The sequence below is a fragment of the Marmota monax genome, unplaced genomic scaffold (assembly GCF_021218885.2).
Source record: "Marmota monax isolate L192 unplaced genomic scaffold, Marmota_monax_Labrador192_F-V1.1 WCK01_AAM20220418_F8-fsc00296, whole genome shotgun sequence".
In the NCBI taxonomy this organism is placed as follows: Eukaryota; Metazoa; Chordata; class Mammalia; order Rodentia; family Sciuridae; genus Marmota; species Marmota monax.
The window spans coordinates 1,337,539-1,355,135 of NW_026694723.1; the positions used below are offsets into that span (position 1 = coordinate 1,337,539).

General features: G+C 49.0%; 1 protein-coding gene and 1 long non-coding RNA gene across 2 annotated transcripts in view; one reads left to right on the forward strand and one right to left on the reverse strand.

Annotated features, from left to right (window-relative positions):
- Rab11fip4 (RAB11 family interacting protein 4) overlaps window positions 1-17,597 on the reverse strand; it is a 115,480-nt gene that overhangs the window by 80,323 nt on the left and 17,560 nt on the right. The window contains exon 2 of the mRNA XM_046423989.2: window positions 769-856. Coding sequence (XP_046279945.1) covers window positions 769-856 — 88 coding nt within the window. The remainder of the gene's footprint in view (window positions 1-768; window positions 857-17,597) is intronic.
- On the forward strand, window positions 3,908-9,406 carry LOC131423387 (uncharacterized). The gene is made up of 3 exons (XR_009224875.1): window positions 3,908-4,444; window positions 6,837-7,134; window positions 7,623-9,406. It is a non-coding gene; the product is annotated as an uncharacterized LOC131423387 (long non-coding RNA).

Consider the following 17,597-nt stretch of genomic DNA (forward strand, 5'->3'; position numbering starts at 1 on the left):
GGGTGCGGTCCTCCACCAGCCCCTCAGCGCTTCCCTTTGGCTTCCTTCCTTCCTCCCCCCAATTCCAAAGGAGGAGCCTGGCAGGGAAGGTCACCCTGATCTGACCACCCAGACTGGAAAACAAGGCTCCCTGCTGAGGCCACAGGACTTCTGGGGACTCCTAGAAGTAACTGCTGCCTCCTGGAACCCCCGGGGAAGGCCTCAGCAGTCCAACAGGCTGGTGACTAAGCCACCTTCTCCCCACAAGCAGTCCTAAGTTACAGGGAACAGGTTCTGATTCCTGGGCGTTTCTCACAACTGACCAGTGGAAAGGAGGGATTGCACATTGATTCCTTAACAGGGTGGGGCAGGAATGAAAGGAAAGAATTGGGAGGGACTAAGGGGAGAAGGAGAGGGAAGGGGGTTAGAGGGGAGGGAGGGAAGGCAGTCAGCTCTACCCAGGTGCACCCAGAACTGCATTTAAAGCACAAGTGCCCCCTTGCCCTGGGAGTTTGGTTATCCCAGAGGGGAGCCTTTCTCTCATGGGAAGGCCTAAAAGGACCATCACTCTGGTCCAGGTACCCTGACTCTGGGTATGGGCTATGGCACAGTGGGAGCCGAAGACCCCTCCCCTCTATCCCGTGGGTAGCCAGGGACAGAGCCCACTTCTGAGGCCCCTCAGGGCTCTGGACCCTGTGGGGAGGAATCCCGGCTGCAGCCCAAGTCGCGCTGGCCATTCCTTCTGGACAGGACCAAGACAGCCCCAGAGGACCCGCCCCAGGGCTTCACCTTTCATGGCGAACACTCCACGGCAGAAGTCCTTGAAGTTGATTCTCCCCAGGTCGTTGGGATCCAGATATTTCACAAGTTTTTCTACCTGTGGGAAGGAAAGAGGACAGGTGTGAGGAGGTCCAGGGCACTGGGGTGGGGGGGCTGAGCTGGAGGGGAGCCAAGAGGAGGCCAGTGTGGCCAGCCTGGTCCCCCTGGGCTCTGCACCAAGCCCCTGGCAGCTGTGGGCTCGCCTTATTCTGCACAGGTCAGGAGGCACCGCAAGTGAAGAAAGCAATCACTGTAGCTTCTCAGAGTTCAAGGGTGTGTCCCCCGGAGCTCCCTCCCCCAAGCTGGCCCCACAAAGATGGCCATTGAAAGCAGAGGCTCCCTGTGAGGTTTAAAAATAGTGGTTTCTGGGCTGGGGCTGGGGCTCAGTGGCAGAGCGCTTGCCTCACATGTGTGAGGGACTGGGTTCGATCCTCAGCACCACATAAAAATAAAATAAAGATATTGTGTCCACCTACAACTAAATATTTTTTAAATAATAGTTTTTTTTGCACAAAACAAGCATAAACCCCTTTAAAAAACATCTAGAAACTCTGTTTCCCACTTTTCTTTGAAAAGACATAGTTTTAACCACATTTAGCAAAAAAGAATTTCTGTATTTTATAGTTCTAAGACCCTTGGTCAAATTTTCCTTTGTCAACAAGGAGATATTAAGTAACACGTGTATAATAACACATGTATAAATTATTTAAAATTACAAATTATACAAGGTTTGAGGCAAAACCTTGTATAATTTGTAATTTTAAATAATTTTTTAAACAAGGATTGTCAAAATAGTGGTGTTGTAGAAGTGACATCACCCAGGGAATTTCTGGGCTTTGGCTGGTGGTCTTTGTTTTGTTTTAGGCTCTTGCTAAGTTGTTGAGGCTGGCCTCAAACTTGAGATCCTCCTGCCTCAACCTTCGGAGTAGCTGGGACTACAGGTGCACACCACCTCACCAGGCAATGATGATGGTCTATTTCTTGGATCAAGTGCTAATGACACGGGGAGAAGTCTCTGAGCCAACACTTCCAATCAGTGCATTCTTCTGATCCAGTAAGAAGTGTTTTAAAAGAAATTAGGAAACAAGGTTTAGCCCAAGGGAGTTGGCTGCTCCTGGTGTTGGGGAGTCTGTCTCCCACACAGCAGTCACTACATCAGAAACGCATGTCCAGGCTGGGGTTGTGGCTTACACTTGCCTAGCATGTGTGAGGATTCTCAGCACCACATATATAAATAAAAATTAAATAAAGGTCCATCAACAACAACAAAAAATATTTAAAACAACAACAAGAAGAAAGAAACACGAGTCCACATAGCCTGGTGTGCGCAGCCCACGTTGTTTGTGGCTGTAGAAGATTCTGCCCAGTCGCCACACTACCACTTACCCAACTTCCTCTAACAGTCGACACTTGGGTATTTCCAACGTTTTGCTATTGAAACTCAGCCGTGGGGTTTCACAGTTGTGTGGATGCCCACTACACTGTGCTTCTCAGATGCTTGCTTCCTCACTGACAGTCACTCCCCACAGCCCCCACAGTCAGGGGACAACCCAATCACGACCGCCTCCGGCACCACTTGCTCAACATCCACCCCTGACCCCGTCCTGCCACTGCACAGTTCTGTAGCTTCACGGGGGATGCTCCCTCTCACCCAACCAACACCCTTGTGGATCCCAACGTAGCTTGCATCCCAGCGCTACATTCTTTTCCACGTCACCCCTTGGATTCACCTGGTCATGGTCATCATTTTCTCCCTCTTGGACTATGCAAGTCTCCTGATTCAACTACCCTTTTACACTTCCAGCCCCCTCTAATTCATTCTCCAATCCAATTGGAATCCACTCCAGTTATAAAACCACTGGAAGGTGCTTAAAACCTTCCAGTTATTTTTCCATTACTTAGGATAAGATACAAACTCCACATTATGGGCCCCCGAGTATAAAATCTGCCCCCTTCAGTCCCATCTCCTCCCCATCACTCAACGTACTCCAGGCACACTGGCCTTCACCTTCCATCGATGCCTCAAATAAATTAAGCTTTTCAGTCTCAGGGCCTTTGCACATGCTGTTCTCTATATCTTATTCTGTGTGTTTGTGTTGAGGGGTGGGTATGTGTGAAACCCAGGTCCTTGTGCATGTTAAGCACATGTTCTACTACTGAACTAAACCCGGGGTGGGGTTAGTTTGTTTTCTTGTTTGTCTTAAGAGATGGGGATCTTTCTATATTGCCCAGGCTAGCCCCAAACTCCTGGGTTCATGTGATCTACCTGCTTCAGCCTCCTGAGCTGTTGGGACTACAAATGTACATCTCTGCACCTGGTTCTGTGCTGTACATCCTGATCACCTGTCCTCCCCATTCATCATCTGGCAACACTAATTCTTCAGGTCTCCTTTTGTACCTCTATTAAATGTCCCCACCCCCAGAAAAGCCCATCCTGACTTCCCCTATCTGATTAGACCCATCCTGCTGCTGCCCAGTCTTGCAACACCCTAAATTTTCCTTCAAACTCTTTGTGCAATTTGTAATTATATGTTTATATGGTGAATTTATATCTTCCCTCTGCAAACTCAGCTCTCTGAGGGCAAAGACTGTTTCTGTTTTGATCACCACTGCATACCTGGTAGCTTGCCATGACTGGCACATAGTAGAAGTTTCATGAATATCTGTTGAATAAACAGATATAAATGGTTCAACAAAACAGCTGACAAATTGCTCTCTGTCAAGATGTCTTAATTTAGTTCTCAATCAGAGCAACTGACTTCAAACTTGCTAGCCCTGGGTATTTTTTCCCATGTTTTTGGCAATGGCCAATTTTGTAAGTACTATCTTTTCTGATTAATTAGAGTCATTCCCCCACCACAAATTTCCAACTCCTGAATTTCAGCTTCTTGACATGTCTTTTCCAAAGCTTGTTTCTAAATCAGTCTGTAACTTAATGGCAGCACCTGCACAGAGGTTGTGCACATGCACACGCACACACACACACACACACACGCACACCCATTCATTCATTCAACAAGGGACAGCTGAGTACCCTCTCCAGGCCCGACCCTGCTGAGGCTGATGGTGGTGGCTGCTGGTCCCACTGGCTCATCACACATGATCACATGGCCACACCCATGCACAACCAAACACACACACAGCACACTGACACTCGCCCTTAGGCACCTCGCCCTCCCTCTGGTAGTCACCATCAGCATCCACAGCACAGCAGGCCAGGCCAGGCTGTTTCCAGGATTCTCTCCGCTGGGGTGCAGATGATGGAAATGAGAGCGCCCTGGCAGCCACGGAGCTCAGTATGCAGGGGGATTCCTGTGCCTGCTGTGACTGTTCACACCAATACAGGCCAACTGGTCCTCCCTCCCACTCTGCTGTCACATGCACCGAAGCCCAGTCATGCTGACAGATCATCTAGTCACGAAGACAATTTTTTTCCTGCCGCCCTTGGGACACTTTTCCAGCATGGCTGTTGCAGCAGGGGTCTGAGCCCTGGGCACTGCAGTGGTCTGGCATCAGGGGCCTGGGCCCAGCAGCTCTGGAAGATGAGCCGCAGGCACAGAGGCCCCGCCACAGTCACCTCCTCCTTCCTGAGCTTCGCGGCTGTGTTGAAACCTCTGTTCGGCTGGCCCTGCTCTTCCACTCTGGTGTGAGTCTGGGGTGAGGGATGGGCAGAGGGCTGTGCAATGCCCTCTCTGAGCCTGGTACCTAGTGGGGTCTTGGGAAAGGCCTGCAGAATTTCAGTGGGGGAGGAAAGAGGCTTCTTTTGCCAGCTCCTGCCTGGCGAGAGGCTCCTCAGCACTATGGCTGCCAATCCTACCCCCACCCAGCCACGGCAGCCTCTGCCACTGCCTGGCAATGGTGTGGCATCAGAGAATAGCTATGCCCAGGTGCCACCTGTGGGGGAGCCCACCACGGCCCCAGCTGACAGTTCACCTCCTCTCCTCTCTCCCTCTCCTGGCTAGTATTACAGGTGCTCAGCCCTGCATCCTCTCCAAGTCCAGGGGCTATTCCTTAATTGTCTCTGGTGCTAGTCAAGGGCAGAGTCTGCCCCAGGGTGCTGGGTGACTGATGAAGAGCCTCAAAGGCAAATGCACCCTAGAGGCTGCAGGGTTCTGTGATCTGTGAGTCCATGACTCCCTGGGGCCGGGAATGGCTGGGGCAGGATGTCCATTCCTCTGCCTCCAAGGAAAGCCAGTCCCCAACAGGTGAGGGCTGGGGTTGTTTGATAATGGCAAGACAGAGTCCTGAGAGCCACTGGAAGTCCTTGGAGTGCCCCCGAGCTGTGGCCCAGGCTGCAGTTGGGGTTTTGTGCTTGTTGTGACCTCCCTCCCTCCCTTCCTTTTTTATAGCAGTGCTGGGATTGAGCCCATGCTCTCCCTTCTCTGTGGCTTCTCCCATAGGGCTCTTCAAAGAGTGGAAGTCCCAGAGCCATGGTCATGAAAAGTGCCGTGCACACTGCAGAACAGCCCTGTAGAAAACAGGGTCATTGCAAAGTTCTTATGACAACACATACTGGTTAGTGTTCCTTCATACATGACCATAGGCGCGATGACTCTGAATAATGGTGTCATTCTATAGAGAAGTAAGGATCATTCCTGCTGGACCCAGGGAGGGCTCCTCATGAGTCGCAGTGTGGCCCTGATCTCTGGATGTAGTCTCACTTCATCTTCAGAGCAGTGAAAATAATAGCTATGATTATAGTCCTCATTTTACAGTTGAGGGAATTGAGGCTCAGCTTAAGCCAAAGTCACCACAGCGGTAACTCCTGAACCAGGTCTCCCTGACCCACTCTGGAATATCTGCTAGTGCTTTCCACGGCCTTCCTACACCCTGCAAGGTGGGAGACCTCACCTGGTCACAGCAGACTCTTACAGGGTCATCTTCACTGAAGGCTGATTCAATGCCCCCGCTTCCCTGGTACTCTGTGTAGTCAAAGAACTTTATCCCCCATGGCTGGGACCCCTACCCGGGTCATGAAGGGTCTCTACCTTCCTCAACACTGGTAACCTTTTGCAACACACCCTGGGGATGCACCTGGCTGAGTAGCCCTTCTCTTCCCAGGCAGGGAAGGGAGTACCGGGGAGGGGAGGGGAGGGGCTTGCCCAATCTCACCCAGGGCAGGCAGCAAATAACCAACCGCGGGTAGGGTGCCAGGGTGGCCCTCGGTCCACACACTCTGCCCGCTAGGCAGCCCCCAGGCTCCCCCAGGCTCCAAAGAGAGAACACCCCTGGGCCTGGCAGAGAGGACAGACAGGAGCAGCTGTTGTCACTGAAGCACATGCAGCTGGGCTACTGAGCCTGCTGCCAGGGAAACTGGTTGTTTCTCTGGCTGTAAAATATTGATCTTTCCTTTTTGGGGCCGCTCATTACCAGGCTTCCCTTCTATTTCTGTTGCCTTTCTCTTCAAGCTGATTTCCCCCCATTCATTCCCCGAGGGCAATCTCTAGCTCAGACCAGACGCTGCGCTGCCAGAGCCCCCTTGCTGCTCTCACTGGTTCCCAGCCAGATCCTCCCGAGTGGCGCCAGCCACCCACGCCTCCCTCATTTCAGACTCTGCAAGCTAGAGGGACTCAGCATCCAGCCAGCCTTCTGCCTTCTGAGGTCCCAGCCTCGGAGGGGATAAGCTGGTTTTCTTGCTGTGGTGAGGTTCCCTCTGCATGGTGAGATGCCAGATAAATGTTAGCCGTTCCTATTACTAACCAAATTATGAGTTAATAATGGGTAATGCTACATAACTCTTCCTCTGTGCCAGGCACTGTTCTAAGCCCTCTGTGTGGATTTATTTAAGTCTCACGTCAACCTGGGCAGGAGGTACTACTATTACTCCCACTTCGCAGGTGCGGAAACAGAATAAGGAGCAGGGTTAAGGTCTTGTACCTCTTAGGGGGCAGCTGAACACACGAGCTCAGGCTGTTAATCATTACTACTTCTGTTACAATAATTATGACCACTATTATCATTATTACTATTATTATAAGTTTGGGGATTGCTCTGACTAGGGGAAGACTACATCTGTGTTCTGTTCTCTTTTCATCTAGAAAAACTCAATGAACCTTTAAGAATTTGAACACCAAGGGAAAAGTTAATTTCAAGAGAAACTAGAGTTTGCTGAGGAGCATTCTGGATGAGGCCTGTTGATGGGCTTAACTTTGCTAATTAGATGCCAAAAACCAGGAAGCCTGCTGGTTCTCGTTGAAATGAAGGAAGCACATTACCTACACTGTCTTTCCCCAGCTATCAGAGTGGAAAACCCTGGACAGAGACGTCAAACCAGACAGGGGCTCTGCAAAGGGAATTGGGGAGGAAAAAAAAAAAAACACGAGGACAAATACAGTGGTGAGTTTTCTAAATTTATTTTTTTGTTTGCTCCTTCCTTCCTCCCTCCCTCCCTTCCTTCCTTCCTTCCTTCCTTCCTTCCTTCACTGGGGATTGAACCCAGGGGTGCTTAACCACTAAGCCACATCCTCAGCCTTTTTTTGCATTTTATTTAAAGGACAGGGTTTTGCTGAGTTGTTTAGGGCCTCACTAAGTTGCTGAGATTGGCTCTGAACTCACAATCCTCCTGCCTCAGCCTCCAAGCCTCTGGGATTACAGGCTTGTGACGCCTGGCTTCTTCACATATTTCTGATTTAGACTCTGGCTTAAATCCCAGAACTGTGCAGCAGGTGGGAAGAGAAATAGCTCCAAAAAAAAACTCTCTTTCTGATGAGAAGCTGGGAAAGGGATCTCTTGCGGGGGAAGGAGGTGGGGGGGGCAAAGAGAAGGAGAGAAATGCCTTGTTTTGGTTTTTGTTTTCTTTTCTCCCAAACCCCTCTCCACGGCAGTCATGAAGATGGAATGGAATGGCCCCTGGAGTGTGCATGTTTGGGCTGGATCTGAATAGTACTGCAAGGCCTTTGAAAACTGAACTGGCATTAGAACCACAGCTCATAGAGGGTAAGCTGGGATCTGAGGCTTCAACATAATTGAGTTGATTTCCTGATTCAAACAACCAGGTGCAGCAGGGCACACCTGTAATGCCAGTGACTCAGGAGGCTGAGGCAGGAGGATTATGTTCAAAGCCAGCCTCAGCAACTCAGTGAGACCCTGTTTCTAAATAAAATACAAAAAAGGGCTGGGGGTATGGCTCAGTGGTAAAGTGCCCCTGGGTTCAATCCCTGGTACCAAAAACCAAAACAAACAAAAAAACCCCTAACAATACTGACATTCTTCAGAAGATTTTAACAGGATCTAGAATCTTGTAATATAATATTCAAAATGCCCAGGACACAATCCAAAACTATTTGACATACAAAGAAACAGGAAAAGCAAGGTACAAGGGGAAAGACAATCAACAGATAGATACCAACCCAAGATGAGGCAGATATTGTCATTATTAGACAATATTTTTAACTGTTTTGATTTTGATACTGAGGATTAAAAACCAGGGCAAAGATTTTAAAGCAGTAAACCTATCCATGTTCCATGAAGTAACTGTGAACACTCTTGAAATAAATGGAAATATAGAAATTCTCTGTAGAGAAAAAAAAAAACCTGAAAAAAACTAAACAGAAATTTTAGAACTACAAGACATATTAGCTAAAGTTAAAAAACTATCTGGATGGGATCACTAGTAGGATGGAGATGATGGGAAAAAAACAGTGCTAGAATTATAGAATGATCTAATCAGAACAAGAATAATAAAGAATCAGCTTGCTAAGAAAACGTAACAATCCCAAATCTGCATGAACCTAATAATGGAGCTTCAAAATGCATGAAGAAAAACTGATGATAGAACTGAAAAGGGAAAAAGACAAATTGAAAATTATGGTCCTAGACTTGCACACTCCTCCCCAGTGATCAATAGAACTAATCAGATGGAAAATCAATAAGGATCTGGAAAGCCTGAACACTACCACTAACCACCTTAACCTAACTGGCACTTTTAGAATTCTCCACCCAATAAGAACAAAACCTATACTCCTTTCATATGTACATGGAATATTCACCAAGGAGGTCATATCTCAGGGTTTTAACAAGCTTTAATAAACTTAAAAGAATTGAAGTCATACAAAGTTTGTGCTCTGACTATGCTGGAATTAAACTAGAAACCAATAACAGAAAGGCATCTGAAAAATGTCCAAATACACATTGCCTAAATAACTCATAAATCAAAGAGGAATTCTCAAGGGAAATTAAAAATAATCTAAATTAAATTAAAATAAAAAATACAACAACATAAAATTCAAACCCAAAGGAAGAGGGAATGTCATGGTTTGGATGTGGGGTGTCCCCCAAAAGCTCCTGTGTGAGACAATGCAAGAACTTCAGAGGTGGAATGATTAGTGTATGAGAATTTTAACCTTATCAGTGAATCAATCCACTGATATGGATTAACTGGTTGGTAACTGCAGGCAGGCAGGGTGTGGCTAGAGGAAATAGGCCTCTGGGAATGTGCCTTTGGGGTTTATATTTTGTCCTTGGTGATTGGAGCTCTCTCTTTCTCCCTCTGCTCCCTGGCTGTGGGGTCCTGAGCTACTTCCCTCTGTCCTGCCCTCCTGCCACGATGCTCTGCCTCCCTCAGGCCCCAAGCTGTGGAGTCAGCTGACCACGGACTGAACCTCTGAAAACCATGAGCCGAAATACACTTTTTCCTCCTTTAAATTGTTCTTGTCAGGTCTTCTGGTCATAGTAACCCAAAGCTGAGAACAGGAAGGGAGCAGAAATCAGTAAATTAAAAACAGAAAAATGATAGAGAAAAATCAAGGAAAGCAAAATTGGGTTCTTTGAAGAGACTAATAAAACTGATGACTCTAACCCGATTGTGGGGCGGGATGAGAGGAGATTCGAATTACTGATATTTGAAATGAAAGCAGAGATATTACTACAGTCCAACAGACTTTAAACGGTTAATAAAGGAGCCGGGATGTCCCTCAGTGGTAGAGCCCTTGCCCAGCCCCTGTGTAGCCCTGGGGATTCAATCCCCAGCTCAGGACAAGGAGGAGGAAAGAAAAAGGCTAAGAAAGGAGCACCATGATCACCTCTGTGCACATAATTTCTACAATTCTGATAAAATGACGTAGCAATTCTTTTTTTGTTTTTAATTTCTTTTTGTTTGTCAGTGGGCCTTCATGTATTTATTGATTTAAATGTGGTGCTGAGATTTGAACCCAGTGCTTACACATGCTAGGAAAATGCTCTACCACTGAGCTACAACCCCAGCCCAGGGGGACCAATTCTTTGAAAGATACAAACTACCAAAACTCATGCAAGAAGAAACAGATAATCTGAAGAGTCCTATAGCTATCTCGTAATTTAATTTTTTAGTTTACAACATTCTAAAAAAGAAGGCCTCAGGCCCAGGGCAGTGGCTCACATCTGTAATCTCAGCAACTCAAGAGGCTGAGGCAGGAGGATCACAAGTTCAAAGCCAGTCTCAGCATCTTAGTGAGGCCCTGAATAAAAAATACTGGGGATGTGGCTCAGTGGTAAAATACCCCTGGATTCAATCTCAGTATCCGCCCACCCTGCTATCAAGAAAAAGAAAAAAAGAAAGAAAATCTCAGGCCCGGATGGTTTCACCAAACATTTAAGGAAGATATACATACATCTACATGATCTCTTCTAGAAAATGAAAGCCCTCTCCATTCATTTTATGAAGCCAGTGTGGTACTGATACCAAAACCAGACTAAAGCAGTATAAGAAAATTATAGGCCAATATCCCTCATGAGCATAAATACAATAATCTTCCACAAAATATTAGCAAGTTGTGTGTGTGTGTGTGTGCGTGTGTATGTGTGTGTGTGTGTGTGAATCAAGTCCATAGCATGTGGGGTTTATTCAGTAAGCAGTAAGGTCGGTTAAACATTTAAAAATCAATGTAATCGAAACATGATTAAAGAAGAAAAATCCAGCAAAAGGTACAGAGAAACCAAGTGAAAAAATTCAACATTCATTTAGGTCAAAAATTCAGCAAAGTAGGAATAGAGGGGAACTTCCTTGTCCTTCCCTATCTTAGAGAAACAAAAACTTATTTTCATACTCATACAGATGTTGCACACAGAGGTTTACGCAGCATGACACATACTGCTGCTCCAAACTAGAAACATCCCAAATTTCCTCCCAGTGAGCGAAGAAGCAGTGTGTTGTGCAATAACAAGGCACAAACCCCTGACACAGTGACGCGGATGCACTGTGCACACATTTTGCTCAGTGAAAGAAACCAGTCTCCAGAGGTGGCATATGGGCCGGGGATGCAGCTCAGAGGCAGTGCACTTGCCTAGCATGTGTGACACCCTGGGTTCCATCCCCAGCACCCCAAAGAAAGAAGGAATAGCTTTTTTCTTATTTATGTGGAAACAATAAAACTATGATGACAAAGAACAGATCAGTGGATGCCAAGGGTAAGGAGGAAAGGGGGAGTCTGAATACAAGGGGTAGTAGGAGGAATTTGGGGGGCGGTGAAGGGATCTGTCTCCTGATTAAGGTGGTGCTTACAGGAATCTACACAAATGTTAAAACTCATGAAACTACAAATCTCGCCCACCATCCTGAAAAATAATGGATTTTGCTCTATGTACATTTAATTTTTTTTTTAATTGAGAAACTGCACACCCAAACTGGGCTATCTGGCTTTTCAAATTGGATTTGGCAACACAGGGCTCAATTCTCCCATGGAAACAATGTAGGAGTCCCAGCATGCACTATATTCATTTATTTGTTTTGAGACAGAGTCTCACTGTGTTGTCCAGGCTGGCCTTAAACTTGTGATCCTCCTGCCTCAGCCTCCCAAGTAGATGAGATCCCAAGTGTGTGCTGCCGTGCATGCTCTGGCATGCTCTTACACAGGGCATAGCTCTGCTCCCCAGTTTGCTGCGTAACCCCTGAACCCAGTTCCCCGGGGCAGTTCCCACTGGTCATTCCTGGGTCTGCTCCACAGCCCTGTGAGGCAGCTGGTCATTCTCTTCCTCAGCAGGAGACCAGAGGCAGCCCTGCCTCAAGGCATAGCAGCTAAGAGAGGAGGAAGAGGTGTCCCAAAGCCCCAGGGGCTCTGCTCCCCCTCAGAAAACTTCTCCTGAGTCCCTCCTGCTCCCCACAAGGGGCTCTGACCCTCCCCTGGCCTCAGGGTGACATGTGCCCTGCTTGTTTACCCAGTTTCCCCTGGTCCAGCTGCCTGATGTCAAGCATACAATGGGGCCCTGTACTCTAGAGCCCGCAGGACAAAGGGCACAGGCAGCCACTGGTCATCTCCTTTCATTCTCAGGAAGGGAGGGCCAGGAAGCTGGGCAGGAGTTCAGCAAAACCAGGGGCAGACATGGACGAGGAAGGGTTCCAAAGAGGGTCCTAGCAGTCCCTGCAACCTGGGCTAGGTGGAAGAGTCTGCCTCTGTCCAGAGATTGAGAAATCTCTAACCACCCCCAACAAGCCCACCCCCTCTGTGGGAAGGCACAGTCAGAACATTAAACCCTCTGTGACACATGCTTTGTGTGTCACTCACTACGTGACCTTGGGTGAGTCACAGTATCTCTCTGGCTTCAGTTTCCATATCTATAACATCCAGCTCCCAGGGCCATTGTGTGGATTAAAGGAGACTATGTCAGAGTAAAGATTAAAGAACATTTTTGTGTGTGTGTGCATGTGTGATGCTGGGGATTGAACCCAGGGCCTTGTGCATGTGAGGCAAGCACTCTACCAACTGAGCTGTATCCCCAGCCCAAGATTCAAGAACACTGAAGATTGCAGAGTGCCATGGAAATATCAGGTGCAAAAGGTATACAACAAGGGACCGGAGCCTGGTGTGGTGGCATATGCCTGCAATTCCAGCTACTTGGGAGGCTGAGGCAGGAGGACCACGAGTTCAAAGCCTGCCTGGGCAACTTAGCAAAATAATAAATAAAAAGGAGGGCCAGGGTGTGGCTTAGTGGGAGAGCACCCGTAGGTTCAATACCTAGTACAAAAAGAAAAAAAGAAAGAGAGAGAAAGAGAGACTGAGGGCGCCCCTCCCTAGGAGGAGCAGGCTGAGTTGGGCTGTCCTGCAGCTCAGGCCAGGTAATAAAGGAGGAAGCCTCTAACCTCAGGCATGGTCTGCTTCTTGTCCCTAAGTCCATCACACTCCACCATCAATGTTCTCCATAGTGGCCTTGGTGAGCCCCTTCCTCTCTTTGGGCTTCAGTTTCCCTGTTGGAAAATGAGGGCATTGGCTGACGTTACCATGAAGGTCTCGGCCAGCTTGGAATTCTATCTTATCATAATGATTCTCCAGGAATGTTCGAGGTGGCCAGTGAGTTGGAGGAAGAGAAGAAAATCAGAGCTAGAGATATAGAGAGGAATAAAGGGCAGGGAGGCAAATGTCTCCATCCAAGGCAGTTTCACCAAGTAAATGGTTTGAGGACCCACAGGGTGGCCCCGAGGAATGACTCAACTTCTCTGAGCCCTGTACTTCCTCTCTTCTATAAAGTTAAAAAATAATAACAAGAACTGAAGCAGATTCTGCTGGTCACCTCTATGATGCCCCAGGCCTCTCCTTTAGGGTGAGACAGCCCTGGTGTGGTGAGGTGCCCACTTCCTATTGGACCAGGCGCCTCAGAGCACCTCACCTTGAGCATGATTCTGACTAGGCGGGGTCAGCCAGGTGGGCTCGTCTCCTTTGCCAATGATTGGTTCAGGCAAAGGCATGTTGAACATCTCTGGCCAATGAGACTTGAGGAGACATCTGCAGAGAGGAGAGACTGTCTTTGATTGGGGAGTGGAGGAGACCATCCACAGGAAGTGCTTCCTCCCTCTTCCCCTCCTGGAGAGTGGATGCCACTTTGGGCTTCTTGGGGAAATCACTGGAAGGAGGTCGAATCCTGGGTGATACCTCAGGGCCCTGGAAATAACCAGCCTTGGAGCTGCCCTACTTTGGGTCCTGATGTTATTAAAATAAAAAAATAAAAAAGCATTTGCTTCAGCAGTTAAGCCATTTTGTGTTGGTTCCTGGTTCTCAAGGCTGGAGGGCTGCTGATGAAGAGCCCCTCTTCAAGAACGCGCTGGGGTAAAAGGCATCCAAGGGAAGGAGGCCTTAGGAGTGAAGATGCTCAGTGCACACATGGAGAAGGATTATGTGGTATTGGGGTGCCAGCTAGCACCCCGGCCCAGTTACATGGAATCCAGGCCACTGCCTCCTGGGAAGTGTCACCTCCAGACCACGGCTGGAAACAACTTGCTTTTAAGAGACCCTCAGCAGGTCCAAATGTCACCAGGCACCAGGCATCCCTCAGTCCCTCATTCACAACCCGAGTCTGTTACTATCCAAAATCCCTATGGCCACCCACACGGGCTTTGTTTGGTGTCTGAATAGGAAGGAAAGTGACAGAGCCTGGGTGGTCTCTGAAGCAGATGACCTGTGCCTGCATCTGTCTGACTGTCCTCGCCTTCTGCAAACATTTCCTCAGCCCTGTGGGGAGACAGATGAGCTCCCAGGAAAAGGACAGATGTCCTGCTGTATTTTTTGAGTGAAATAAAAACAACCTAGGGAGCAGCATAAAAGTGTACAGCTGATCTGTCATACTGTCACATGCCCAAGGCAGTGTGTCATTCCCAGGCTCTGTAGATAGAGCTGGGCTGGAATCCTGCATCCTCCGTTTACCAGCTGTGTGACCAAGGACAGATGATTCAACCTCTCTGAGTGACAGAGTTCATTATGAGTTAGAAGGAATAAACTATGGAGACTAAGCCCAGAAGCTGACTTGGAGCAGACTTAAGATAAATGAGCACTTTCCTAGGTTGACCCTTCTGGGAGCTGGCCACACAACTGTCAGCACAGGCAACTCAATGTGCTGAGATGGCTAATCCTTGGGCCTCCCCTTCCCACAGTTTTTAATTGGCTGAACTTAAAAAACGAATTGGATCATTTTTAAACTCAGAGGGGAAAAAAACAGGAAAGTTCTTTTGTCCTTTTAAAAAACAGTTCATAGTATTACAGGGGAAAGTAAGAATCCATCAGAATGCAACCTCCCAGAAGACGCTGCTCAAATACCTCACAGTGGGATCCCGGGAAGAGGCAGAGAGCCCAGAAGGCTGGGGACTCTGCATACGGGGAACTTTGGCAGAGGTGACTAGTGGGGGCCTACAGGGTAGTAGAACAGAGCACGGCAGTTGTCAGGAATGGTGATTCCAGAAGGGGTAGCGGGAGCAGAGACGGGGCGGGGGCAGAGTCCCAGGGCCGCGCTCTGAGGGTGCCTGTGAGTTTGGGGAACCACCAGGTGCTCCGGTGGCTGGAGGGCAGGGGGAGGCTGCCCACGCAGGACAAATGGGGAGGATACTCCCTTCTGGTGGTGGAGATTTTAGTAGGGGCCCAGCCTAGCAGATGTGCACCTGGGAAGGTGCCTGAAACTCACAATGCAGAGTGAGGGAGGTGAGGAGACCAGCAGGGAGGCCATCATAGTGCAGAAGAGGAGGTCAAGCTGACCTGGGCCATGTGGGGGACAGAGAGGAGGGAGCTGAGGAGAGAGAGTGTCAGGCTAGTAGCAGGGCTTGCTTGATTTGAGGCAGGGAGGGAAGTGAGGTTCCATCTCAGGGGTTTGGGTAGATGGGGGGATGGTCCCTGAATGAAGGTCCTGGAGGAGGGGGAGTAAAGGGGTAGACTCTGAGGAGCTCCAGGTGGGTTTCAGTTGGCTGGGGATGATACTTCAGGGTCTGTTCCTGACCACAAGTCCAAGTCCCCAGAGCTCAGTTTCCTCTCTGGCCAGGCCAGATAGATTCTACAGAAAAAAAAAAAAAAAAAGGTTTCCTTTCATTTATTCTGACTAATGACACGGACCTATATCTAAGGATGGCAGTGGCTGGACTGACTCCTCCCTATGGTGGCAGAAGAAAGAAACTCATCTGTGACAGGAGGACAGAGGTAGCCCATGGATGAGTGTGAGGGAGAGTCTTCAGTGACCAGGCCTAGGGAAGGCTGCAAGATTGGACAGCAGGCATCTTCTCTCAATGACCTAGCCAACACCAGGGCCACCAAAGCTGACCAGGCAGACCCAAGTCCCATATGAGCTTGAAGTCCAAAAGGGAGTGGGTAGCTGGGTCACAGAGCACCAGGGCTAGCAATGGAGATGGGGTGGGCAACAAGGCCCTGTTAACTCCATGCGAGGGAAAGACATGGAGAATGTCCACTCTGGGCTTCTGATGGACCGTCTGTGAAATACTGAGACTCCTATTTAAGTGCAGATTTTCATTCGGCAGGTCTGGGTTGGGGCTCGAGAACCTGCATTACTACCAACTCCTGAGAAGTGCCAATGTCACTGGTCCCCTGACCATACCTGGGATAACAAAGTTCTAGCTGACCTCTGTGGAACCTGTCCAGAATTTTGAAGGGAGACCACTCTGGTTCACCATTTGGAACCTTGGGGAGCTGGGGCAGGAAGCTTGGGAGTGGTGAGGCTGTGGCTGGGCCCACCTCTGGGAGAGGCTTCCAGGCAATGGGGGTAGGGAACTCACCCCGTAAGGGACGGACATCTGTCCTTGGACACTGCTTTTTCAGGGGAGGTGTGACACTCCAGGCACCTGGGAGAACAGCCCCTTGTGTGCACCCAGCCCTGGCCTTGGCATTAGGTCCCTTGTGGACATCTCTGATTCTCTGAGTAGCATGAAGGCTGCTGCACACTCCAGGGGTTCAACACCACTATTAGCCATGAAATGGGAATGTCTGCCTGGGGTGTCCTCCTCCAGCACAGTTGCTTCCACTAAACTCAAATCTAAACTCCTTCCAGCCAGCCTTCTTGTTTCCCAAGAAAATGGAAGTAAGCAGAATACCCACAGCCTCCCAGGAAATTGAGGTTTGACTTTTGAAACAAAGCAAAATGTGGCAGCTCTGGCCAGAAATAGCAAAGTTGCTACTGTCAACAGAACAAGAAAAAGGCCACCAGGTCTGGGAGCCCACTGTGGGATTTCTAAATAAGGGAAAGGAGAGACAGGCTCACCACCAGCCTCCCGAGTGAGGTTCACAAATGCCTCCCTGAGCCTGTGGAAGGGGCCAGGTGGCTCTGGCCACCTCACACTGCTATCGCATGGGAGGAGAAGGCACATGGGGTGGATCTCCATGGACCAGGCAGTTTCCCAGGTGGAAGAAGCTTCTGGCTCTGGACTCCCCAACCTGCTGCAGCCCTCCCACAGCACTGATCAGGGTAGGGTCCAGGGGGATAGGCCAGGGGCTCATGTCTTGGGCTTCCTTGTTCCCTCATCCTCTCTACTTTTTCCTGTCATCTGAGTACTTGCCCCATGCAGAGGACCCCCAGTCAGTTGGGGAAATTCCTTAGGGGCCAGCAGAACCCACGGTGGGGCGAGATTTCAAGCCTAGTCATTCCGAGGGCGCTCTCTGCAGAGGCAAGCTTCTTTTCCAGCAAGCACAGCAGTAAAAATCAGAGGCAAGAAGCCTCATGCATGATTTAGGCCTTTATCCATAATTAAGACTTCTTCCCCCAAAGAAAGCATCTAGATTGGAGGTCCCGGGCAGAGGAGGAGGGCCAAGGCAAGAGGGCACTGGAAAGGACAGAGGCATTTGGCCCCAGCACACCCTTCACCTCATTTATCCTCCTACCAGCCCTTGAAGGGAGGGTACTGGCCTCATTTTCTAAACCAGGAAGGCAAGCAAGGCTTGAGCCAGCGCTCTGATCCTGGACCTTCTTGGACTCAAGGTCGAAGGGATGAGGACAGGGTCCCATCCTAGTCATCCCAATAAGACCTGATGAGTCTGGCAGCCAGTGAGGGACCCTGGCATCTCAAAGGCCCCCTAGAGACACCCAGGGAAGGGACTCCAGATTGAGCAGCACCCCCAAAGAGAGTG